This window comes from Macrobrachium nipponense, chromosome 25, assembly GCF_015104395.2.
Source record: "Macrobrachium nipponense isolate FS-2020 chromosome 25, ASM1510439v2, whole genome shotgun sequence".
In the NCBI taxonomy this organism is placed as follows: domain Eukaryota; kingdom Metazoa; phylum Arthropoda; class Malacostraca; order Decapoda; family Palaemonidae; genus Macrobrachium; species Macrobrachium nipponense.
In genome coordinates, this window is record NC_087214.1 from 61,471,119 (window position 1) to 61,497,840 (window position 26,722).

A 26,722-nucleotide genomic window follows, 5' to 3' on the forward strand; every position below is an offset into this window, starting at 1 on the left:
GTCACTCGAAGTTATCGAGAACGGTTACAAGATCCCGTTCCTCTCAAGACCTCCTTTTAAGCACAGAACCGATAGATCTGTCGCCATCTTACCAGACTTCGAAACAACAGATCCTGCTAGATCTTCTGGATCAAATGTTAGAGAAGAGAGCAGTAGAGCGGGTTCTATCATTGAATTCCCCGGGCTTGTACAACAGGTTATTCCTGGTTCCGAAGCAGTCGGGGGGATGGAGACCTGTCCTGGACGTGAGCAGACTGAATCTTTTCGTAAGAAAGGAAAAATTCAAGATGGAAACTTCACAGTCTGTTTTAGCAACACTAAGACCAGGGGACTGGATGGTGTCCTTGGATCTCCAAGACGCATACTTCCATGTCCCGATTCATCCTCGGTCCAGGAAGTACCTCAGATTCGTCTTGAAAGGACAGGTCTTCCAATTCAGAGCCCTCTGCTTCGGACTAAGTACAGCTCCGATGGTTTTCACGTTTCTGATGCAAAACGTAGCAAAATGGCTTCATCTTTCGAAGATAAGAGTCTCACTCTATCTGGACGATTGGCTCATCCGGTTGTCTTGCAAGACAAAGTGTCTGGAGGACCTTCACACAACGTTACAGCTAACAAAAGCCCTAGGCCTTCTCGTCAATTTCGAGAAATCCCATCTGATCCCAACACAGTCCATCGTGTATCTGGGGATTCAGATGGATTCAGTGGCTTTTCAAGCTTATCCATCCATGGAACGTCGGCTGAAATGCTTAGAAAAAGTATCAGTCTTCTTAGAGAAGGAAATATGCTCAGCGAGGGAATGGATGAGTCTGCTGGGGACCATTTCCTCGCTGGAGAAATTTGTTTCTCTGAGAAGACTGCACCTCAGACCTCTTCAGTTTTTCATAGCAAACAACTGGAAGAACAAAAAAGACTTGAACGAAATTTTGAGAATCTCTCAGTCGGTCAAAGACCATTTGAAGTGGTGGTTCGATCCCGTCAAGCTATCGGAAGGACTGTCCCTCAAGCTTCTGAGCCCAGACCTAGTGTTGTTCTCGGACGCGTCCATGACAGGCTGGGGAGCAACACCTTGGGAGGAGGAAGTGTCAGGCCTCTGGGGAGGGGAACAGAGGTCCTGGCACATAAACCTGAAGGAATTAGAAACAATTCGATTGGCTCTGCAATTCTTCGAGGTAAGAATTATAGGACGGATTGTCCAGATCAATTCGGACAACACCACTGCTCTCGCATATATCAAGAAACAGGGAGGGACGCATTCTCAATCCCTGTTCGAGATAGCGAGGGATATCTTGCTCTGGGCGAAGATACTAACAAGGTTCATGTCAGGAGTGCAGAACGTTCGGGCAGACCTTCTCAGCCGTCAACATCAGCTGCTTCCGACCGAGTGGACTCTCCATTCAGAAGTTTGCCGGGAGTTGTGGAGACTTTGGGGGAGGCCATTAGTAGACCTCTTCGCGACATCGAAGACAAAGAGGCTCCCAATTTACTGCTCCCCGGTTCTCGACCCAGGAGCGATAGCGATAGATGCCATGCTATGGACTTGGAAGGGAATGGATGTCTACGCCTTCCCTCCATTCAAACTCCTGGGAGAGGTGATAAGAAAGTTTGCGGCTTCAGAAGGAGCAAGAATGACCCTGATCGCCCCATTTTGGCCTGCAAGCGACTGGTTCGCAGAGGTCATGTCATTTCTGGTAGACTTTCCAAGGACTCTGCCAGAAAGAATCGATCTACTCAAACAGCCCCACTTCGAGAGGTATCACAAAAACCTCTCCGCTCTGAGTCTGACTGCATTCAGACTATCGAAAAGTTGGCCAGAGCGAGAGGTTTTTCAAGAGCAGTGGCAAGAGCTATTGCCAACGCTAGAAGAACATCCTCTCAAGCTGTTTACCAATCGAAGTGGGCTGTTTTTAGGAGATGGTGTAAGAGGAGAGATATTTCCTCCTCCACGACCTCTGTGAGCCAGATTGCCGATTTCCTTCTACACCTTAGAAGTATTGACAAGCTTTCAGTGCCCACGATCAAAGGCTACAAAAGCATGCTGTCGACAGTCTTCCGGCACAGGGGCTTGGATTTGTCGAATAATAAGGATCTGCATGATCTTTTGAGGTCTTTTGAAACCTCAAAGATTCCACGACCTAGAATTCCGTCATGGAATCTAGATGTCTTGAAATTTCTAATGTCAAGCCCGTTTTGAACCTTTGCATGCAGCCTCGATGAAGGATCTAACTAAAGCAAAGGTCTTCCTAACCGCTTTGGCAACAGCGAAAAGGGTTAGCGAGATTCAGGCCATGAGTAAGCATGTGGGCTTCAGAGAACACAATGCGGTGTGTTCTCTGAGTCCCTCGTTCTTAGCTAAGAACGAAAACCCGTCCAACCCCTGGCCCAAGAGCTTTGAAATCAAAGGGTTATCAGAGATTACCGGACAAAAACCAGAGAGAGTCCTGTGCCCTGTCAGGGCTCTCAAGTTTTATCTGGCGAAAACTAAACAATGTAGAGGTCCGTTGGACAACCTGTGGTGCTCGGTCAGGAGACCAGAATTACCAATGTCCAAGAACGCTCTAGCGTTCTTCTTAAGAAGCACCATCAGGGAGGCTCATGCTTCCTGTCCAGATAGTGACCTTAGTCTTTTGAAGATTAAAGCTCACGAAGTCAGAGCTATAGCGACTTCGGTTGCTTTTCAAAAGAATATGGCACTCAGTGATATCTTGAGTGCCACATATTGGCGAAGCAACTCTGTGTTCGCTTCACATTACCTCAGAGATGTGAAAGCAACATATGAGAATTGCTACTCGCTGGGACCGTACATTTCCGCAGATATAGTAATGGGGACATGAAGCGGCACGATTCCCATCCTTTAGAAAATGGATAGGTGTGCTTTTAATTTATGGTGTTGGTTTTTATGGTTGTAGGGTCGCTGCTTGAGGCGGACTTCCCTTTATTTAGCCTAAAAGTTATGGGACTAACTTAGTTGGGCTAGGTCAGGTGGTATTTTTTGTGCTTCGTTGTCCTCAGAGTATGGTCAAAATGGTCTAGTCACATTGTGGTCACGCTCCCGTTGACAGATCATCTAGAACTCTCCAGCTATACAGGTCACTACCTTGCTGGAAACTCTAGTAAAGCAGAAGCAGACTTGGGTGACAGTAATCACGAAGTCAGCTATGCTAACAGGTAAGGAACCAAGATGTCAATCATCTGCATGTAATTTGTTTCCAAAATCCTTCTATTCTGTCCCTTCCCACCTCCAAGGGTGGGATTCAGCTATATATATATGTGGCAGGTAAGTGTCATGAACAAAATGATATTGTCATCATACAATAAAGTTTGTTCATACTTACCTGGCAGATATATATAATCAAGTACCCACCCACCTCCCCTCAGAGGACAGTGGTCTAGAAAAATCTGAATAGAAAATGGGAATGGTTCCTGACGCCCGCCTCCCAGCGGCGGGAATGGGTACTAACCACCTGGCCGACCACTGCGTGTGCCGGGAGTTTTGAAATTCTGTCGAACGTCGGAGAATACAGCTATATATATATCTGCCAGGTAAGTATGAACAAACTTTATTGTATCATGACAATATAATTTTTACAATAAAAACTTCATGTTTTAGTCTTAATTCACTCCAAATTGCACTTGAAAAACATTGCGATTCCCGGTTCCTAAGCGCTCACTCCACAAACATTACGGCAGCACGTGAGTGCACGGTGCAAAGCTTTATTCCCTTAATTATTTACTGTACTCATTATTTAGTTTAACTTTACTTTGTTACTTCAAAATGTTTATTTAATTCATGTCTATTATCCCTTTTTTGCAACCAAATTAACCCCGAAAAATTACAGATATTTCTGAAGTAGATACGAGCAGACGACGGCAAAATGTCATCGTTGCCAATTTAGTGGAGCTTCACACATACGCCGATGCGTTTACAAACTGTTTCCATGAATTCTAGTTGTCATAGTAATGCAATAATGATAAAATTGCTCTAATATGTATATATACTACAAATAGATACGCTAATTTCATTTATTCCCCGCTTTTGTGTAAGTTTTATACCCAGTTTGGAGGGTAAACACATACCAATTGGCAACACTGATAAACAATTGAAGAGCGCGAACAACGCCGGACCATTCACAAACAAAACTGTTGATACTTGAATCAGGGATCTAGTTACTTTTTCAACAACGAATATTTTCAAATTAATAATCATGAATATGTAAAAAAAATTTATGCAATTCATGACCTTATACTGCCGTTTAACTATCTATTTAAATAATTATCTAGTGCATGCTTCTTCTTCTTCTACCAAAAATCGTAGTTTCCTTAAAAAAGTAGTGGTTGGAAGTCTTTGTTTACGATTTTTGTGAAGAAAGTGCCCCAGCGTCTATGGGAACAAGTGGTGTGCGGATTTAGCACATGGAATGGGAAGTTTATTGACACAAGCAACTCCGCGAACATTGAGATGGCGTCAGTCTTCTGAATATTCTGAGTTGTAAGTAAAAATTTTGAAAGTATCATGGAGGTAGTGTGCCCTGCGTACGGCCAGACTTTTCATTACCTCTGTTTTAATCTTAAAATATGGCCTTAATTTCTAACTTTGGAGAAAATACTTACTTCGAAAAGAGAGTAGAGGTCTTGAGCTGCTCCTCTCATCATCAACAACTCATGACTGATGTTTCTGGTGTCAGGATGTGTTAAAGTATTTTTTTCGGAGGGTGGCCTCAAACGTGGTAGTCAGTGGCTCGGCTAGTCCAGTCGGTTGTTTACCCTAATGTCCTGAAATACTTCATTTTAGAAAAACAATAAGGAGGTTCTGTAACTGATGTTTCGAAGGCCATCCAAAGAACCTCTGAAGCAACAAAAGTGTCAGCAAGGACTATTCGTAGGCTTAAGGAAGCAAGAGAGACGGGAAATATAGTGGAATCTCCAGTGTTTAAAAAAAAAAAAAAAAAAAAAAAAGAGAAAGAGTGGAGCTCCCTGTTGACTGACTTGAGTGATTTTTAGAATCAAAAATGTTTTTGGCCCAAGAAGAAATGAGTGGATGTCTTTTCTTATAAAATGCACCAAACAAAACAAAGTTAATCTCTAAGGTGGTCATAATAGATTGATTGACTTATGAATTTACTATATTCGAAGACCAAGCACTGGAGCCAACACCATTCAGCGCCTTTTTAGTTATAGATAGAGATTGAAGGAATAAATAAAATTGGGAATAAAAAAAAAGTTAACAGGGAAGAAACAAACCCTTTCCCTCGACTTCCAAGCAAATCTTCCTAAGAAGGATTATATCTGCGGGAAGTATTTAATGGGACTTGCATACCCGTAGATATGACAACTCCGCCTTTTCTACCTGGCCCCACCACAGCGATCTTAGAAAAGTAAATGCACTATAAATAATTATTTAAATGAATAGTTAAACGGCAGCATAAGGTCATGAATTGCATAAATTTTTTTACATATTCATGACTATAAATTTGAAAATATTCGTTGTTGAAGAAGTAAATAGATTCCTGACTCAAATATCAAGTGTTTTGCTGTGAACAGTACCTACGGTGTTGTTCGCGCTCTTCTATTGTTTATCAGTGTTGCCAATAGGTATGTGTTTACCTTCCAAACTGGGTATAAGACTTACACAAAACCGGAGAAATAAGTGAAATTAGCATATCTATTTGTAGTATATTTACATATTAGAGCAATTTTATCAATATTGCATTTCTATGACAATTAGAAATCGTGGAAACAGTTTGTAAATGCATTAGCGTATATGTGGAGCTCCACTAAATTGGCAACAATGACATTTTGCCTTCGTCTGCTCGTATTTACCTCAGAAAATTTTTGGGGGTTAATTTGGTTGCAAAAAAGGGATAATAGACATGAATTAAATAAACATTTTGAAGTAACAAAGTAAAGTTAAACTAAATAATGAGTAAAGTAAACAATTAAGGGAATATAAAGCTTTGCACTCGTAAACCGTGTAGTCGTGTGCTGCCCTCAACTGTGTTTGTGGAGCGAGCACTTAGGAACCAGGAACCGCAACGTAGTTCAAGTGCAATTTCAAGTGAATTAAGACCAAAACATGTATAATTACAATCAAATAAGCACTGTGGAGTTTCAGTTGTGTTGGTAGTAAGGATAAAACCACCGATTATAAGGTAAAAATGAATTTCAGTTCAAACCATGACCCAGGGAATAAGAAGTTTCATACTTTCACTAATATAGGCAACAAAATGTTGTTTTATTGCGCTGATTACAACTGCAATCTTGAGTAAGATCAATAAACGTTAAATTGTTCAAATGAGTGCTGGAAAGACTGGGAAAGATGTTGGATCCTTGGCGTTTACAAACGGCACCTCAGTCGGTGGACGCCATATTCGATTTCAAAACTGCCCTGAAAACATGTTTTACGAAGACCTCATGCCTATTTTAGTTTGTATGGCGCTTTCATATATCACATTATGTTGACAAAACTTCAATCTTTTGAATGGTATGCTTAAAGATGTATTGTTGTTTCACCCATTAAATATCGAGTGAGCAAGGCTGATCCCCGTGATGATAATGGATCCACTGCGGTGCTTCCCCCTATTAAAACTGATTGATCGATTTATGACTTAAAACTGGCGTCGCAACATCTAGGTATTAGATGATTGACTCTCCGTGATTGATTGAATTACCGATTGATTTGTAACCATTAAAACTGATCAATTTATATATGACTTAAAACTATTGATTAGTGAATTTTAAAACTGATTGATTGATTTATTATTTATGACTATTAAAACTGCCGTCGCAACGTCTTGGCTAGATGATTGACGCTGTTTGGGTCTTTCCTAGACCTATATATTTGTTGATTAGGTCATATTCCTTCTAAAATGGCCACTTGGCTTAGGTATACCTTGCAATACGTCGCAAATTACTTTTGGGGGGTCCTCTGGGCGCCAAGCACATGGGGGTCTGAGATTAGGTTAGGTAATTAGGTAGATAAAATGTAAAAATTGTTAGGCCTAGGTCATATCACTTCTGAAATGCCTACTTGTGTAAATGGCTGATCTGTGACACAGCCACCTTCCAGTAAAAGTACTACTTGAATTCGCTGCCACGAGCATAGGTCAAAAGAGTTATATGTGGCCCATCCAGTCAGCAAACCGAGACCTCTATGCTCTTCTCGAAGTAAGCGCTTTCTCCTAAATTATGAAATAATGGCGTAATTCAAGCGCTTTTCTAGGAAGTGGCTGCGTTCCGAGAGAGGTGGCTGCTATGTTGCCGTTCTGTCATTTACCCTAGGTGCTGGTGAGGTCATATTCCTTCTGAAATGCCCATAACCCTTATAGTAATGAATCACAAATTACTTTTGGGGTCCTATGGGAGGCGTATGAGGTTAGGTTAGATTAAAGAAAATATATTTAGGCCTAGGACATATCCCCTCTGAAATGCCTACTTTTAGGCCTGCAGTAACCCTAAACCTTTGCTCTGCATTCCCATCTCTTGGCTTATAAGGTAGGCTGAACTGTTGTGGGACTAATCCAATTAGTAGGTGTGTCACAAAGCAAGGTAGGCTAACTTAACTATCATAGTGTACTCATCTGCGGTGCAGGGTGTGTCGAGTAAGATTAGTGTACTCATCTGCGGTGCAGGGTGTGTCGAGTAAGATTGTCTTTTGTAAGTGTACACTAGGCCTACAACATAGTTCAACAAATTTTCAAGGGCAATGTAAGAGTGATTACGGATTTAGACCTATCTTCACACTGACTTTGTAAACTTATGCCAGCCAGTTGTTCATACGCGAACAAACCTTCGGTCTTAACAATAGGATAATTTCTAGAAGGGTGAGGCTTTTTCATCAATCTCTTCTCTTCCAGAGTCAGAGGCGTCCAAATTGGCGGCAATTTGGAAGACGCTTGGACTAGGGGGTACCCCGTCCTTGGAGGGGTTGCTAGCACATTTTGTGGAGGCTTGCACCCCCCATTCTTCATGGGTGGCAGCAGTCAGCCATCGTGTATTGCTCTGCCAGTGTCTGCTGCCACTTTGAGTTAGAGTGACGCTGTGGCGTCAGCCCCGTTGATGATGTTACGGGATCCATCTTTGTGTATTCCAATGACAGTGGCATCTCTTTCCCCCTCGAACTAAGGGGAACCCATGACGTCACTCACTTCGATGACGTCTCTCCCAGTCGTCTCCTCAGATCTGCCTCTCTTAGCCGTGACTTCATCACTGCCTCCCAGTTCACTACATCTCCCTTCCTTGTCATCAAAGCCTTCTCTGGCACATCAGTCCAAGACCATATGCCAGGCAGTGCTTCAGAGGCTGGACTCTGTTTTGGATGTGAAGTTGGCTGCCTTATTGCTTGGGAGGACTGGTAGGAAACATGCCGCTTTGTCCCCGCCTCCTTAGAAGAGTGCGCTTAAGAAACTAGTGCTGTCATCCTCTCCCTCTTCCCCCTCTACACCTCGTCGGCGTATCAAGCGTTGGAAGCCTAAGGACTTTGTCCTTCCTTCGCCTTCGAGGGAGGAACAACGTGGACGTGTTCCCGAGGGTGCGGTTGTTTCAGGCAGTGTTAGTGGTGTGCGTTCTGCAGGAAATGCTTCGACCGCAGCCTTGAATCTTGAGGCCCCCCCCCCCCCCCCCCCCCCCCCCCCCCTCCTTCTCCAAGGCCTATATGTCGCCGCAAAGATCTCATGGCGCCTGTCAAGAGGTTGAAGGTAGTGAGCACTGAGTTGGTCTCCTTCTTTCTCTTGTACCTTCCCTTCTTCCTTTGGGCGGTTTAAGGAATAGACACGTCATTTGCTGGACTGGTCTGATACAGGTGAGTGAGGTAGTCATATTGGTAGTGTGGTCGTGCAATATACAAATATCTTACCCACTATTTGGTAGCATATGCTCCACTTCTTGGCAAGGAGGAGTTGGGTGTAATACAAACCCTGGTGTCTTGGTTTGTTGTTGGACAGTCAAAGTTTCTCTTTGGTTCCCTATACAATGGTTATCCCATATATCATTGTACGTCACTCAGGTTCTGAGTGGTTAGATATCAATTTATCTAGCTTCTCAACGGGCTTCAGTCCCTCTCCAAGAACCTTTTCTTTTGAGAGCTGGACTGGTGGGTAGGCCCCCAGCCAGTCTAGGATGTCTTATACCTCCCTCTATTCTATTGTCAATACCGAAGGTTTGTTCGCGTATGAAAAAATGACAAATTTTCTAAGACAATTTGTATTTTTCATAGCTACAAACCTGAGGTCGTAACGTTATACTGCCCACCTCTGGCCGCCCCTCTGTTTGTTAAGTCATCCTGAGTTGGGAAAGACTGGCGTAGCGGCGTCGTCCTTGACCACTCCTAACCCGAGCTATGCATGGATTGCTAGATATCACAAGATTCATCTACTTGTTAACCGGATCCAGCTAGGCGCTAGAAATTATCCTATTGTTAAGACCCCAGGTTTGTAGCTATGAAAAATACAAATTGTCTTAGAAAATATGTCATTTTTTGGTGAAGCCCAACTGGTATAATTTTACACTAACCCATTTTTGTATTTATTACTTGAAAATATAATTTTCTTATGTTTAATGTGTGCTCCGAATGTTTCGATGTTCCTGTCAGTAATCGAACCTTACCCTGGTGCATAATATTAGTTTGAAAACACTCCATACATTAGGTGCACCATAATCTGTTTTTTCCTCTCCCAAATACAATGCTTTCCCCTCTGTGGTCCCCCATATTTTAGGATATAGGCTTAAGGATGGGGTCCACTATCTTTAAGATACTCATCTGTAATCTAGTTGTTACCATAACATACCTTTATATTCTGCCATGCCCTTGCCTCAGCCAGGGCCGTACCTGGACAACCGACACCCCACCCCTCGCTCAACTTGACAACATACATAGCAGAATGCTGTTGTGGCAACTGTTGTCAGTACTATTACTATTTCCTTCATTTCCAATGTGTGATAGGCTATGTAGGCTTAATCATCCCAGGGTACATTGCATGTTTGCTAAGTGTGCGCATAGTCTATGGTTAAGTATCCTAGGCAAAGGTAAGAGTATTTGTGTAATTATTTGCACCTTGTTATGAATGAACACTTGACAGTTATTGTTACAATTGAAGTCAAACCTTACCTGACATGTGAAAAGGTTATGGTAGGCTAGTGAAAAATTAGAGAGATTTCATGGGTAATGATAAGGGATATGTTAGGCCTAAGTAGTCTGGTGTGGGCTAATGGCCAAATGTTTTTTGTGCCTTTTACATAGGAGTGCCTTCCAGCTCAAGTTGGAACTAGTAAAACGTTCGGTAACCAGGTGTATAAAAGGTCAAAAAGGGGGCGAGAGAAGTATCCCTCACTCACCAACTGTCACTTTCACTTTTCACTTGGCCTCGGTAGGGAACAGACATGCTATACAGCTCACACAGTGACTACTGTTTGAGAGCTTGGATTCTAGGATGAAGATTTGTTCATTGCCATTCTCTGTTTAACTGATCTGCAACAATGTTCTTCTTTTCAGGGTTGTATCTGGCTGTTAGTAGCCGTCCCCAGGCTTCTGAATACTCGTGCATTTCCATTGCCAACCTATTCAGGTTGTAAGAGATAGTGCTTCCTTGCTTGTTAATGTTTGCCACCACAGTTGTAGCGTTGCTCATCACGACTGTGGCCTTGTCCTGGAGAAGGTCTTGGAATTGTTGGAGTGCCAGACAGGTTGCTTGCATCTCCAGGACATTGGTGTGCTGTACTTGTTGTTCTGTGTTTCAAGTCCCTGAAAAGCACATAACGTTCAGGTGAACGTCCCATCCCCTTCGGAAGTGCCTTGAGTATTCCAACATCTCTAGTGACTGATGACTAGTTGTACTCCCCTTGTGCAGGTGGTTCCTTGGGTCTCTCCTCCTCCACGGCAGGTCTTCCAACACCTTGCCTGCCATTCTTAAAGCCACAGGTTCCATGGATTTACAATCTTTGATTGTTTTTAACTGGTTTCCAGCTGGCGCTAGAAGATTTATGCTATTGTTAAGACCTCAGGTTTGTTAGCTATGAAAAACACAAATTAATAAAAAATTTGTCATACTATGGTTCCTCAGTGTGGTCTATCCTTAATTATGTATTGCAGCTGTTTTGCAAACTTACACTCCTCCAAATGCGCTTTTTTTTAAGTCGATGCCAACTGCATAGACACTATTGTTTATGAAAATTTCACTTATGAAATGGTAATGTTAACATTCTTAAAAAAGTAGTAAAATAATTTTTTGGTGAGCCAGGTAAGAATTACTAGTTAGGAATGTTTTATTGTGTATAAGATAAGAATTACTAGTTAGGAATGCTTTAACCATGACTGAATCACCCAAAAATTTGACAAAACCAGCACTACGTGACGGACAAAACAAAACAGTTGTCAATGAGCAAGCCAGGAAAATGTGTGAAAAAGCAGTCATGATTAGCTAATGGTAAGTGAATATAAATCTTATGAGAGTGATACAGCTGAAGGACACTACAACATAGTTGAAGCATGATACTTGTGCTGCTAGTGAGAATTTGACTTTAGTGGTGAAGGTATGCTATGCACAGCTATCAAGTTGTCCCTGATACACAAGGGTTACTTATCTTCTGGTCTTTATGTCTTCATTATCTACCTGTCTTATTGTCACTCAGCTCATGTCATTATTTAGGGTCCTCAACCAAGCAGTTTTTGACTCAGCAGCTATTTGGGCTGAATACCTCCTGTTGGCAAGTGTGTTATTTGTATTACCTAATTAAATTTTTTTTTTTTTTAAGTAATTCCATCGCAGTAGTTTCTACTCAACGGCAGCTTGAATTTTCAGAATTTGTGGTAATACTCTTCCTCTGTCCGAGTAGGAACAGCTCTCCTAGGGCTGCCCTGAAGGATTAGATTTTTTTGTGTGGCTAGGTATCAATTGGTTTCTTAGCAGCTGGACGTACAACATATTTTGGGATCCTAACCACATTACGTATATTGAGAAATGAGTTTCTGATTGCCAGAAATAAACTTCTCTGATTCCTCTCTGCGCGGCCGCAGGTAGCAAATTCGGGCTACCAGATTGATAGTCGGGCACGGAACCCACTTGTACACGGAGGAACTCCTCAATGTATTAACAACTATAATACTTTGGGGATAATATGTCCATGAATCCCCACCACCTGTCAAAGTGGGATTCAGTGATGTAATTACTGGTTACTTAAATAAAACTGACATTTTTATAAAGTTTAATTTATACTTACCCAGTAATTACAAGTAAGGCCCACCCTCCTATCCTTACATGGATATTTTGAAGCTCTTTTCATGAGTCGTTCCTCTCCGTTCTAAAAAGTGGGCAAGGCCTTGTCACCTACTCAGACAGGAGAAGAGTGTTACCGCGAATTTCGAAAGTTCAAACTACTGTCGGGTAGAAACTATAGTGGTGTAATTACTGGGTAAGTATAAAGGAAATTATTTTATTATATAAAAAGGTCATATTTATACTTTCAGAGTGAATGTTCAGTGTAATGCCTGCTTTGCAGATTACTGGCTTGGTATAAGCTTGTGATTGTGCACAAGATACTGAACTATTTTTGTTTCAGAAATGTGACTCATGCTTGTATCTATATCTCTAGTTTAAATATCTTGTTAAATTTAAAAAGGAAATTTGCTCTTTACATACCCAGCTACGTACTTGCAGTAACTTGAGTATCTGTTTAGCTATATGGATTGTGTTATGAAATAATGTATCAAACATTCCTGAATATGGGTCCTTTATTCTTATGCTAAACTTTTATAAGAAGGGGGTGGCATTGCATTAATTTTCTTCTTGTTTCTTCAGGTTTAGACAGCAGTAGTGATTTAGGAGGCGTAGAGACCGGTGATTCCGAGTTGAAGTCTTTTCTTATGCTAGAACAACAAAAAGCTCAGATGCAAACCATGGTAAGAATAGCCTACACATTTTTCTTTGTTTTCCAGTTGCATTTTGTAAAAGCTTAAGTCAAAGTTGCAATACAAATTTTTGCATGATGGTATCATTAAATTAGGTGTGGAATTTTCATCACTTTTGAGAATGAAGATACTTTGATAATTATGTAACCAAGTACTAGCATAATAATCAAGGTGCTCTTATAATAACTGTCTTTAAAAGTAAAGAAAAAACAGACTATAAAGTTTTCACACAAACCAAATTTTTATTTCTCTACCACAGTTTGCTATGCGGTTTATGGTTTTGTTTTTTTCACATTGCACTTCTTGCTTGATGGGTGAGATGTTATTTCCATCTTTTGTTCTTTGGACATAGCTGGTTCTTAGTAGCTGATCTTGTGGCACTGTTAGCATTCCTTCCGTTTCCTTCTTGCTTTCACCCCGGTAACCATTGCCATGTTTCATTGCTGGCCAGTTCTTTAGCCGGTCTTATGTACTGTCCAGTCATTGGTTTATTCTGCTATTTCTCTGTTCTGTTCTGTTTGTCATTCTCCTGCCTCTGTATATATTGTGGGTCTTTGTCTACTTTTATCAGTCCTTCCCATGCACCTTAGCCACTCGTCTTCACTGCTTTTAAGATATTGCCCCAGTGCTCTGCTCTCGATGTTGACGTAGTCCTCTATGCATAGTAGCCCTCTCCTTCCTTCCTTTCGTGTTATTTATATTATGTCTGTATTTGCTCTTGGGTGTAGTGGTTTGTGTATTTTCATGTGTCCTAGTTTTCTGGTATATGCTGTGGAGTTCAGCCTTCGTCTACTCCACTACTCCTGTTCTGTATCTGATTACTGGTAATGCCCATGTGTTTATGGTTTTCATCACATTTCCTGATTTTGTCCTTCATCTCTTTGTGTTTTATATCCTCTCCTATTATTCCCAAGTACATTTGTGTCCTGTCTCATCTATGTGTTTGATGCTATTGCCCGCCTGGTAGCTTTATCCCTACAGTCCTTGTCACTTTGCCTTGTTGTATGTTGACCAAGACATTTTTCTATTCCAAACTCCATCCTGATGTCCTAAGATACAATCCTTACAGTCTGGATTAGGGTATCTATTTCCTTGATGCTCTTACCATACAGCTTGATTTTGTCCATGTACATCAGATGGTTAAATCTGTTGCCTCCTGTCTTGAGTTGGTACCCAGTACTTTTGTTATGAAAATCATTGCTACTACGAAGAGCAGTGGGGACAGTTAGTCAGTCACCCTGAAAGATCCCTCTCCTGATGTTAATCTCTCCTAGTCTTATCCCAGAGCTTGTAAGTATACTGTATTCCAGTTGTGCATTGTATTTTTTGGGAAGCTGATGGTGTTTTCCTCTGTCCCATACACTTTCAGGCATTCTATTAGCCATGCGTGTGGTATCATGTTGAAGGCTTTTTTTATAGTCAATCCATGCCATGGTAACTATTCTTCATTACCGTTTGTCTATCAGGAGCTGGTCTTGTGTGCCCTTACACTTCTTTCTGCAGCCTTTCTGTTGGCGCGAGATGGTGTTTGTGTCCTCTTGGTGGTAGTTTAGCCTTTCACTGATGACACCTATTAGTAACTTCCACATTACTGGTAGGCAGTTTAAGAGATTTATCTGGAAGTTTATCAATAATTCTGTTTAAGAGATTTGTCTGGAAGTTTTTCGTATCTAAAATGGCAGCGTAGTGAAAAATAATCACAAATGGGCAACATTCTTAGTGAACATGAACTCAGTCATCCACAGAAAAGAGCATTCATTTCTCCAAAAAATGAGAGAAAGAGAAAAAAAATGCAAAAAGTCAAAGATAGGTCGGTACATAGGTATTGGCATACATCACATCACTATCAGGCAGTTGTGTGGAGCACTCTGCAGTAGTATGAGACTCCCTCAAACTTACGACAGCTGGCATTGCAAATATTCTCGAGAAACCGTTCCATTGTCAGTAAATGTGATGCCAGACTTGGTGCCAGGTACTGGATAGCTTGATAACTTTGCACCAGGACAGACTATGGAAGATCTGGACCAAGTAGCACTGTAGGCAGAAAGTGCGTGAGCAAGGAAAGGAGCTGGTAAAGCTCATTAAATGTCTGATTCGGTAATGATATTGTAGGAGCTACAAGCCACAGTTATACACGACCGGATCAAAATTGTTATTTTAGTGCTTTTAATTGTAATTATTGTTGGTAAGAAGCGTATATTTTTTTCCTCTTAGATCAAGAAAATAAGGGCGTTTCAGGCACATTTATACCCTCTGTTAGTCTTCAGTTTCAATTTACTAACAGAACTATCTTGTAAAATTTTATCTGGCTAAATTTTGTATGAATAGTTATGCTTGAAATGCTTCAGTGTACAGGTACTACTCTGTTGTAGAGTGTGAAACAATTGAAGATGTTTTTTCCTTTTCAGATTCATAAGATGAACGACATCTGCTGGGAGACTTGCATGGGAACTCCAGGCAGCAAGCTAGATTCTAGAACAGAAACCTGCATTTCCAATTGTGTGGATCGCTTTATTGATTCTACCCTGTTTATAACAAATAGATTTGCACAGCTCCTTTCTAAGCAAGGTGGCATGATGTAAACCTGAGTTTAGATATATTTGAGCTTTGTATAAAGATTGTTTTGCAAATATCAAAGAGTAGAGTGTACAGTGTTGTGGATTGTATTTAAGAAAACAGTTTGCATCAATATTTTGTGCCTAAGACGATGATGGATGTTTATGGAAACTGGAAACCCTCTTACGATGACTTCTGCCTTGCCACCAGTTATGGTGGACAAACTGAATGTGAATTAGCTGTTGGAAATGAATGAAAAAATGGTTAGTCCTTCTTGTTGTCCTTAACTTGGTAGGTAGAATAAATTATTAGATAATGTTAGTACTAACTAGAAAAGTTGACAAGCACTATGTACCAGTTATATATTTTTTTTTATCATTGTCACCTGAAGTTAAAACATTACGTACTTGGTTTTTTTATTAGTATTTTCAGCATTATTATTATTTTGTTGAAGTGGTGTACAGCACATCTGCATTGTTGGTTGGTTTGTTTGAGATTGGGCTTGTAGGTGCAATGTTGAGTTTCACTTAGCTAACTTATTTTTTTTTTAATTTATGAATATACACTAGTTTTGTATTATATTTGTATATATATCACATTAGTTGGCTGTATCATATTTTTTTTGGTGTCGTGACTTGTTACAGCATTTGGCTGCAATGGAAAGTATTTTTACCTTTGTGTCGGATTTATGTTAGTGCTTTACCTCTGGAGAAGAAACTACACCAAGTATCACCATAATCCAGTTATTTTTTTGGTTTCCATATACAAGATCAAAACTGCAGCTTGTTCTAACTGCATAGGTTGAGTGCACTCTTAAGGAAGGTACCTGTCCAGGGTTTGAGAGCTTTATGAGTGATTAACGAACCTGGTAAAAGCCTAGGCAAACATAAACATTTAGGAAGCAAAGGTCTCCAGTTCCAAGGAAATTTATTTATTCAGCTTCACAGAGACATCAGCTGTGCCATATCATATTATTGCCTTACCCTCCCCTTACTTGCACCTTTGTGTTCCTCTGCAGAAGTGATTTACCAACTCTGACTTCTGATGGATCTACAATAGCAACTCCTCATAACTTAGTGCATTACCCTGTTTGGTGACATCTAAAACATGCCCCCCCCCACCCTTATTTTCAGAAGGGAATATATTAAGGAGAATTTGTGTTAACACTGAAGCATGTAATGTGTTAAAAAAATATAGCTACAGTATGGGAGAAAGAAGCTGGGTCAAAACATGCATCTAGTACAACAGGAAAATTTAGAAGAGATGACCAAGGCAGCTTAGGTATAGCAGATAACTTTAAGTAACACTCCTCTTTCCTTCTGCCTCTAGTGTATAACTCTGATGATGACATTAAATTTTGAGTGCTTACATTTGCAAAATGAAAATTATAAGTTGATTATAGGAAATCATTTAAAAGTTTGGTTTTTTACGAAGTAAATAAATTTACAGGTTTAGTTCTTTCTTACATAAAGTTGACATGTAAGCCTAGTCGAGGTTAGCCTAAGTACATATATGTACCAGTGTTACATAGTATATACATTTATCAGTCTGCTTATGAGCATATATGCACGCGTATGCATCATGTTATGGTAAACTGAATATTTATTGTGCTTTTGCTCCTTTCTCTCTCTGTCTCTAGTTGGAATTGTGTAACAATAAAACTGAAAAATATGTAATGTTTATTGGTAATGAATGATGAAGTGACAGTTCTGGATACATGTGTGTCATTTTTGAAGGATCTCTCTCATACAACCAGCTAATTCAGATAACTGGCGACCTTTTCGACTAGGTACAAGTAATGGTAGTCTGTAGCATTTGGGTAAACATTAGCCTACCAGATACTGTACCTCAGTTACCCTACAGTGCTGAGTAACATATTTTACCCAATTTTTGGGACTGAAAAAGGTGTTATATGTCATCAAATACAGTAATCTTGATGCCATGAGGTTGGAGATGTAACTTATCTTCAATCTTTAGTATCCTGAGTTGTATTGTTTTGTGGTTCTGCTTAGTCTTTTAGTGATCATTGGTGAGTAGTCTCATTGTTGGCAGTGTAAAATCCAGAAGTATAAGTTGCATAGGATATTGGCCATTCCTGTTTTTATTGGCTCATCAGAAGTAGACTTGGTTTAGGGAATTTTGGCTTTGTAATGGTCTGGAGAAGAACAATGTATTTCCAGCTAGGTAACTTCAAATAACCTCAAAAATTAAAAAAAAATGCTAATCCAGGCAGAAACTGCTTTACGAGTTGCCCCAACCGTCAATCTTGCTATCTTGTCTGTAAGTCATTGACTGACAAAGTGACTGTTGTTCCTCCAGGTAATTGGTGTGAAAATTTAGCTAACATTTTATAGAAGCACTTCTTCACTCATTTACATCTCATGTGTGGTGTTTATCAGTTGTAACTGATGGTGTGGTATTAGTAATAGTAAGAGGCTTTGTTGTATGAAATATAAAAATTGTACTAAAGTTCTTATTTTGTGGAAAAAAATTTGTTTGATTATAATTTGAAATTAGATGAGAGGTGCAATATTTGAGAAAATATAGCATATGTTTTTTTTCTACCAGTTTATTTTTCCTACTAATGTAGACACATGTCCTGATGACTTTACTTGTTTATGACTAGTAGCCTGGGATAGTTGGGCAGCTTTTGTGTTGGCAGTAAAGGAAGTACATTAGTTAAATTATATTATTTCATCTGAACCATGTCAGTTATATACTATATGCCTAAATTTGTGTCTCAGATGTTCCAAGTTTTACTAGTCTTTCATCTTTAGACAAAAAAAGGTAGTTTTCATATATATATATGTGTGTGTGTGTGTGTGTGTGTGTGTGTGTGTGTGTGTGTGTGTGTGTGTGTGTGTGTGTGTGTGTGTGTGTGTGTGTGTGTGTGTGTGTGTGTTTATTGGGGGAGGGAGACAGTAGGGGGAATTTTCATTTAATTCCTCAATAAATTTTCTCCACTTCATTCTTGGCACTGTCTAAATGGACCCAGCCACTACGTTTCATGGTGGTTGTACTATATGTAGGAGGTTAAACTGTGGACAGAAAGAAAGCTTTCTAGAATGAAATATCAAAATAATCTTTGCATCAGTGCTTGTTGCTAACCTATAAACTACCATGAGTAGTTTTTTGTCGATTCATGTCCGATACCAATTGCTGTACTGGATTGTACAGATATATACAAGCTCTGAGCATTCAGCTTTTTAGCCTCCCTCCTAAATAGCAATTCTGGCATGTATTTTTAGTGGAGGTATGATGGTATATTCTTGCTAACATATCAAGTATGAAAAGAGGCCCTTGCTCCCAGGCCCATGAGTCTTGTTGTCTCGTGAGTTTACACAAAAATGGAATTTATTGTAGAGACTACTTTCTGCACAACAGAAATTAAATTGCATAAACCTGGGAACATTTAAGACGAATGTTAAAGGTATTTCAACATATTGGTATAATGCTGTTTAATGAACATTATTGTGTTATAATATTGTAGGTTCCATAATTGAGGGTTTATTGTTTATTTTTAATATAAAACTTAACCAATCCAATTTTTTTCAATTTTTCAGACTGCCCAGAAGCTTTAATGTGTTCACAAATTGATTTTTGAAGGGCTAATTAAATTGCCAACAAGCTAAATTTACCTTTCATGCCTGTGAGTCCCAATACTAGCAGACTGATTAATGTATATTTTTAAGATAAGTTGCAGTTTCTACTCCTACAAGTCATTACGGTTATGTAATGTCTCTTTTGAAGGTACGTACAGATGCAGGTATTTCTAGCAGATTGACAGCATTATATTCATACAACTTATAAAGCTTTAATTTACTGTTTGCAGTGGAGAGATGTTTCACAATATAAAACTTAGTAGTACTGTTGCAGTGATTGGTAGTTAAGGCATTCCCTGCAGAGTGGGTGCCTTCCCATTCAGTCTCAAAAGTTTAGTAACTTCATGTCTTATTCACTACAGAGTATAATCCTTAGGAGCAAGGCTGAGGATTTGCTTTGCATGTTGTTATTATGATACGATTTTTATGTCGTGGTGAGAGTGGCGGTTCTAAGTATTCATGGATTCTGGCTGTTCGTGGGAAGATCTGGTATGCATCCCCTGCGAATACGTGGGGTCCACTGTAAGCCTTATTTTATTCAGCTAAAGGTTTGTCTGACTTAAAGTTAGGAAACCCTTCTGGGTACTCCCATAGTGTATGTTAATTTTTCTTTCCTAGTAAGGGGTAAAGTGTTGGTGCCGGAGCCCATCTTAAGCTCCAGCCTAGGAATGCCATGTGACAGTTGGAAGAGTCTGCCCCCAAGGGAACTATGTCGGTTCTCTTAGCAATTTGGCTCTTTGCCCTCTGTCACCTGGCTCTCATTTATCACTCAGTCTTGTTTGATGTATTAGTCGAAAGATCATTGTGGTAAACGTAAATCTTTGCCAATGTATGTGACTTCTACCTTCATTGGCTCCTAGTATGAGGTGGTTAGCTCCGATAAGACTACTTATATGCATAGGTTCAATTGATTGGTAAACCAGTCTCTTCTACATCTCATTCGTACTTCTATCTTGATTAGTGTTTCTTTCCAACCCTACAATGGCTACAGTATCTTCTTTTGTTTCCAAGCTTGTTGTGTGGGAATGCTCTCAATTATGTCGAATTGCTTTCAAATGAGGTGGGGATTGTCACTCCTCTTTCTCCTCCCCCCCCTTTTTTGGCACTTTGTTTTCTTTACTCAGGTGACTCGTGGAATCAGGCAAGGCGCTTCAGATTGTGTTTCCTGTCTCCATTTCATCGACTAGCAAATTCGTTGCAGGTAGTAGTCGGCTGCTTGCGTCGTATTGTGGAAGAAGTGTTGAAATTGGAGGAATCTCCTTTGGTTTGTCAGCATTTGCTTGATCATCGTGCTTTGCTTATCCTTATTTAGTGGAGGACAGGGTTCATGTAGAGAATAGGTCTTGGTTGTCTTCAAGTATTTTGATACTTATTAATTGGAGACTGATAACTCAAGCTTTGTCTTTCAATTAGAGTGCATGTTGTAAGATTTTTGGACTGTGGCACACAAAGTGTTAGATTTTTTGCTTGCACATTCAAACTTGTTTCTGACTCTACAGGTGAATGTACTTATGGTTATACTCACTTGGTTTGGAAGAAGTAAGAACATGTATGCTCCTATCTGTCATGAAAGGCTTATTGTGCACTGGAGATGGCAGCTGTTTTGGTTTCTCCTTTGGGTCACCTAGCCTGACTCTCTTTAAGGTGATGAGGGAGAATGCATTGGTACAAGTTGTATCTTGTACCTTTCAGGGATCCGTTCAACCCTAAGGTTGTGTTAGGAAGCCAAATGCAGGCTTTCTGGTATGCATGGAGAGACTTAGTAGCAGAACCTTAACTGGGTACTGTAGGAAAGTTATGATTCCACTGGCTTAGTCTCCTTCCTTTTGTCTTCTCCAGCAGAAATATCTTGTTCTTCAGTAGGAGGTTCTAATTAGTCCAATGGAGCAAATGTTAGCAATTCCCTGGTATTTTAACTCAGACTGTTTACTAGTGTTATGAGAATTAGGGAGTATTTTTAAACAAACCAAGATAAAGATAAAGTCTTTAGCTTCAAGATGACATGAAATTACTATAGCATTACATAAAATGTTACACACATTTTGAACCCCCACCCCCTCCCCAAATCCTCAAAGAACTGATATTAGAGCAAATGTAAGTTCGAGAAGTTGCATAGAGTTTTAGGAGACAAATAAGGATTGTTTAAGATTAAAAGGATGAAAGCAATGCAGCTGCTAAGAAACTCCATAAAGAACCTTCAGAATTATTTGCACTGTGCCACTCAAAGCATTTTATGAGTTCTTGATAAGACATGTTACAATGAGCTTGATTTTTATGTCGGAGGATGACGCATGTATGAAAAAACCAGCCTGGACCCTTCCTGTTGCAAAGTTGCTATTGGTAAGTTTGAAACCTTGAGAAACAAATGACATTGAACTGACTAGCAAGTTGCAGTGTTGGTTTCAGCTTTATGTTCTCTTGGACTTGGAGTTTGAATTGTATGAATTTTGAAGTCTCAAGTAGCAAAGTAGACCTGTGGTAATCTTTTCAGTAAGGTTGGTTTCACCATCTTACTTTTAAGGTAGCTTGATTCTGGGGAACTTTATGACAGTTGTACTATTGTTATTTAATTGTTGGTTTTACTTCGTGTGGATTTGATTTACAATAACTATTAATATGGGTACATCTGAAATGGAAGGAAGTTCTTATGAAAGTAATTAACCATTGTTCTTACATGATATACAGACCATCAGTCCTTTACATTAGAAGCTGGGCTTGAATTGCCAAAATTATTGGACGTAGCCCTATAGTACAGTGTGTAACTTTCTACGTTATCCTGACCTTTAATTTGTTCCGATACGCATACAAACCCTCGGTCCTTTAACAATAGGAAGGTACTTAGCGGCAGCTGAACCGGTCGTAAGCTTCGAACAAGGGGGTTTGGTAGTTAACTACTTGTCTGGCAGTTGGCAGTCAGCTCGACTGCGAGGATAGGAGTCACTTTGCTTTCGGCCGCGTAGGTGGATGGACGTGTTGCTCGCCTCTCTGCCCGCTTCTTGTTGTATGCTTTGTTTGCTTCACTGTGTGAAGACTTTTTTTTCTTTCGCTTTTACTCTGTGTATTTGTGCAAGGATATATGTAAGTACGTGTGTTTTTTTGTATATCATACAGTGAATTTTGTGATTTTTGTGATTCACAATGGAATCCCAAGAGCTGGAGAGACCCCCTTGCCCCCCCATCAGCCGCAGATTGTGCCCTGGTGTGGAGGGCCGTAAGTGTGGGGCCTTTCGGTCATCTGTTGAGGTTGACCCTTATGAGTTTTGTACTCTGTGTAGAGGGCGGGAATGCTCTAGCACCGAGACGTGATGTATGTGTTTTTTGGTCGGAGGAGCAGTGGGAGTGCTATAGGGGGAGGGTTCTCCGGCTACGTCCTTGGTTACGGTCACGTCTTCTTCTTTTCTCCCTCCATCTCGGCTCCCTCGTATGGCTCCTTCTCCTTCGGGGGAGGTTTCTCGCTCCTCCTCTCTCGACCAGTCGAGCGTGGAGGGGGGGGCCGAGGTACCCCGACATCCAGTTGTACTCGGGGTCCTCCGTTCGCTCGGGATGGGAACTGTCCCCCCCCAAGAGCGAGGGGAGACCCCCCATTAACTCACCCGACTTTTCCTTCCTCAGATCTGCTTGCCAGTTGGGACGATCTCGGACAGGCCTGGTACTCGCTGGGGCTCCGAGAGACACTGACGGTTCAGGGGCTGCTGAGTCACGGGGGAGGGGGGGGGGGGGGGAGTTTGGAGTTGTTCTGGGGACCCAAAAAGGAACCCAGGACGACAGTGGGTCTGCCGCGATTGGCCTTGGCTGACAGCATACTAAGCCAAGTGGACGCTCTCGTCTCTGGACAGGAGGGTTTGCTTGGTCCGGTAGGTCTTCCAAGCTCCTTCCCCCACGTCTACCGCAACAGAGGCGTTTCTACATGCCTTCAGACACCCTCTGCCGCCCAAACAGGTTAACCCGGAGCTAGCTAGGCTAACTCCGGGGGTGTCTGCAGCAGCTCCTGTTGAAGAACCTCTGGTTCTCGCAGCAAGAGGCACTTGCCTTGGAGTCTACTGCAATGGCAGCAGCATTCCAAGCAGTCTCCTGGATCGACCTGTGGTCCCTCACAGTGTCGAAAGCCGCGGCCTCCTTGGGGAACATCACTCCTGAAGGGGACCCGGCTTTTGTGACAATGTGCCAGTCTGGAGGTAGGGCCATCTACCTGGCCCACCAGACGGCTAACCTGTGGGCCAACCTGGTTCTCCGGCGTAGAGACGCTGTTCTCACCCGAGCGACCAGGGCGGCTGGGCGTGAGGCGACCCTGGGTCTTCGCAACGGACTGGTGCGGAGTTCCTCCTCTCTCTTCCCCATAGAAATGGTGGACGCTGCGGTGGAACAGCGGCGCACTGACGACAGTGACCGTCTCGTCCACCAGGCAGTCTCAAAGGTGGTCGGGCAACTTCGGACGACTGTGGCTAAGCCCAAGAGTTTAGCTAGCGCTTCCTCTGCGGCTAAGACGATCGCCTTGTTGAAGCTGAGAGGAAAGACTCTGCCTTCGACTTCTGCTGTAAGGAGTGACCGCAACCAGCCCTCCTCCCAGTCCTTCTCTCGAGGAGGATCTGGGAAGAAGAAGTTGAAGAGAGGAGGGAAACGCTAGGGACTGCGTTCACCCTCACCTGCTGCCGGAAGTGGGGGGTGCCTAGCAAGCCATTGGGCAATGTGGTAGTGCTATGGAGCGGAGACCTGGATAGTGAACGTCCTTCGGGAGGGATATTTGCTACCCTTCGAGTCTCGGCCACCCCTCACCTCCAACCCGGTCCATCTGCAAACCTACGTTCCTGGCTCAACCACTGGACGTGACGCTTCGGCAGGAAGTAGAAGCCATGCTGAGCAAACGTGCTGTGGAGATCGTATGGGATCAGTCGCCGGGCTTCTACAGTCGACTTTTCCTGGTGAAGTCCTCGGGGGGGGCTGGCGCCCGGTGATAGATCTCTCTCCCTTGAACTGATTCGTTCGCCAGACTCGGTTCACGATGGAAACTGCACGTTCTGGGCTCGATTCCATCTGGGAGAACGACTTCATGCTTTCTGTTGATCTGAAGGACACGTATTTCCAGATACCCATACATCAATCCTCCAGGAAGTACCTCTGCTTCATCCTCGACAGTACATACAGTGTACCAATTCAGGGCACTTTGTTTCGGTCTCTCAACCAGTGTTCACGCTGGTGTCGGCTTGGGCCCACTCAGTAGGGATACATCTTCTGATCTCGATGATTGGTTAGTCCTGGCGAGCTCCCGCTCGCAGTTGCTGCAGGACAGAGATTGACTCCTCGAATTCTGCCGCGATCTGGGGATCGTAGTGAATTACGAGAAGTCAGACCTCGAGCCCAAGCAGAGGATGAAGTACCTGGGCATGCTGATCGACACGGTAGCAGGGCGAGTCTTCCCCACAGATTCGCGGATCAGCAGGTTCAGGGAGGCAGCAAGACAGTTCCTGTCTCTACAGGAGCAATCAGCTCAGTAGTGGCAGGTCGTGATCGGTCACCTGTCGTCTCTCGAGAAGTTAGTCCCTCATGGGCGTCTTCACCTACGGTCTCTTCGGTAGAGACTAAAGGAGCGTTGGTAACAGGCAAGAGACCCTCCTTTCTTCCCTGTGTCCCTCACGGAGGAGATGAGGCAGGACCTAGCCTGGTGGCTGGACGACGGGAACCTTGTAAGAATAGTGCCTCTTCACACACTCTCCCCCCCCCCCTCCCCCCCCCAGAGATGTTGCTGTTCTCAGATGCATCGACCGAGGGATGGGGTGTACACTTGGAGGAGTTGCTGACTGCAGGCGTGTGGGACCATCACGACAAGCACCTCCACATCAACGTCCTGGAGCTCAAGGCAGCATTCCTCGCTCTCCAAGAGTTCCAAGATCGTCTGGTGGGACACTCAGTGGTGTTGATGAGCGACAACACCACGGTAGTGGCGTACGTCAACAAGCAGGCGGGCCTAGTGTCCCTCCTGCTGCACCAGTTGACGTTGCAGTTTCACGAGTGGGGCCGTGGCACACTCAGTAGAGCTGTCGGCCTGCTACATTCCAGGCAAGAGGTATGTGGTAGCCGACAAGCTGAGTCGTCGGGATCAGGTGATAGGAACCGAGTGGTCCCTCCACCCAGACGTGACAGAAAGGCTCTTCAACCTGTGGGGCGTCCAGTAGTGGATCTGTTCGCCACCTGGCACAACAGAAAACTCCAGGTTTTCTACTCGGTTGTGCCGGGCCCATGGGCAGCTGCAGAGGATGCTCTTCAACACCCGTGGGACAACCTCTTAGTATACGCCTTTCCCCCGTTCTGTCTGATTCGCAAAGTGATCAGCAGGGCGCTGATCACCGCGAATCTTCGGATGATCCTGGTGGCACCCAAATGGCCCCAAGCCGAGAGAGATTCCCCCCTGGCACAACCTCCTGTGCCAGCCACACGTAGAATGGTACCTCTGGTCCGTCGAGTCCCTGTGTCTTCACGGCTGGCGGTTATCCACCATCTCTTGTGAGCAAGAGGCTTTTCTCGCAGCGCAGCAACAGAGATGGCTGGATACCTCAGACAGTCCTCTGCAGCTGTCTACCAGGGGAAGTGGTCCGTCTTCTGTGGTTGGTGTCGTGGACGGGGTCTCTCTCCTCTCAGAGCCACTCTTCAGCAGGTAGCGGATATCCTCGTCTTCCTTCGCCGAGAGAAGCTCCTTTCCGTCTCTGCAGTTAAAGGATACAGAGCCGCCTTGGCCCTAGTCCTTAAACTGCGAGGTGTGGATATCTCCTCCTCTTTCGAGATCTCCCTCCTGATGAAGAGCTTCGAGAGGTCTTGCCCACCCAGGGAACTCAGGCTCCTGGGGTGGGATGTGACTCTCGTCCTTAGGAGTTTGACTCGCAGACCCTTCAAACCACTCTGAGAGCTGTCAGACAGGGATCTGACCCTCAAGACCCTCTTCCTGCTGGCCCTGGCATCGGCGAAGAGAGTAGGGGAACTTCATGGTCTTTCCTTCGACGTCAAGCATTCCAGGGGATGGGGATCTGTGACGCTTGATTTCGTCCTGAACTTTGTAGCGAAGACTCAGAATCCTTCGGTCCCTGACGACCGGTTCAAGTCTTTCACGATCCTCTCCCTGAAGGACTTCACCGATAATGATGCGGATGTGATGCTGCTTTGTCCTGTGAGGGCGTTACGGCGCTATCTGAAGAGAACTCTGCACCTCAGGCCTGAGTGTCGACGCCTCTTCGTTAGCACCGGGGTTACCAAGAAAGAAGTTTCCAAGAACACTCTTTCTTTCTGGCTGCGTGAGGTGATCAGGAGGGTGTACGACACAGATGGTAGTGACGACACCCGTACCCTTCGTCCGAGAGCCCATGAAGTCAGAGGTATTGGTCCAACCCTTGTGTTCCGCAAGAACTTCTCCCTGGCGCAGGTTATGAAGGCAGGGGTTTGGGCCAACCAGACCACCTTCACTTCATTCTACCTTCGGGATATTACCCACAGGTCCTTGGACACTTTTTCCTTGGGACCCGTGGTGGCTGCTCAACAAGTTGTGTAGTCTACCCAGCACCCGAGCGGACAGAACAGCATCGCATCCTTGTGTGACTGCATGAATGGACGAGTGAAAGAGAGTGTGACTGGCTTCTCTTCCTCCTTCGTTCTTCTCCTCTACCTGTGGGCAGAGGGCCGC

The 26,722-nt window shown here is 42.9% G+C and overlaps 1 protein-coding gene across 1 annotated transcript in view; it reads left to right on the forward strand.

Moving 5' to 3' along the window:
- Nucleotides 1-18,016, forward strand: part of LOC135199435 (mitochondrial import inner membrane translocase subunit Tim8-like) — a 51,415-nt gene extending 33,399 nt beyond the window's left edge. Inside the window, exons 2-3 of the mRNA XM_064227467.1 lie at nucleotides 12,789-12,889; nucleotides 15,307-18,016. Of these exons, the coding sequence (XP_064083537.1) occupies nucleotides 12,789-12,889; nucleotides 15,307-15,480 (275 nt within the window). The 3' untranslated portion in view covers nucleotides 15,481-18,016. The remainder of the gene's footprint in view (nucleotides 1-12,788; nucleotides 12,890-15,306) is intronic.
- The last annotated feature ends 8,706 nt before the right edge of the window (nucleotides 18,017-26,722 follow it).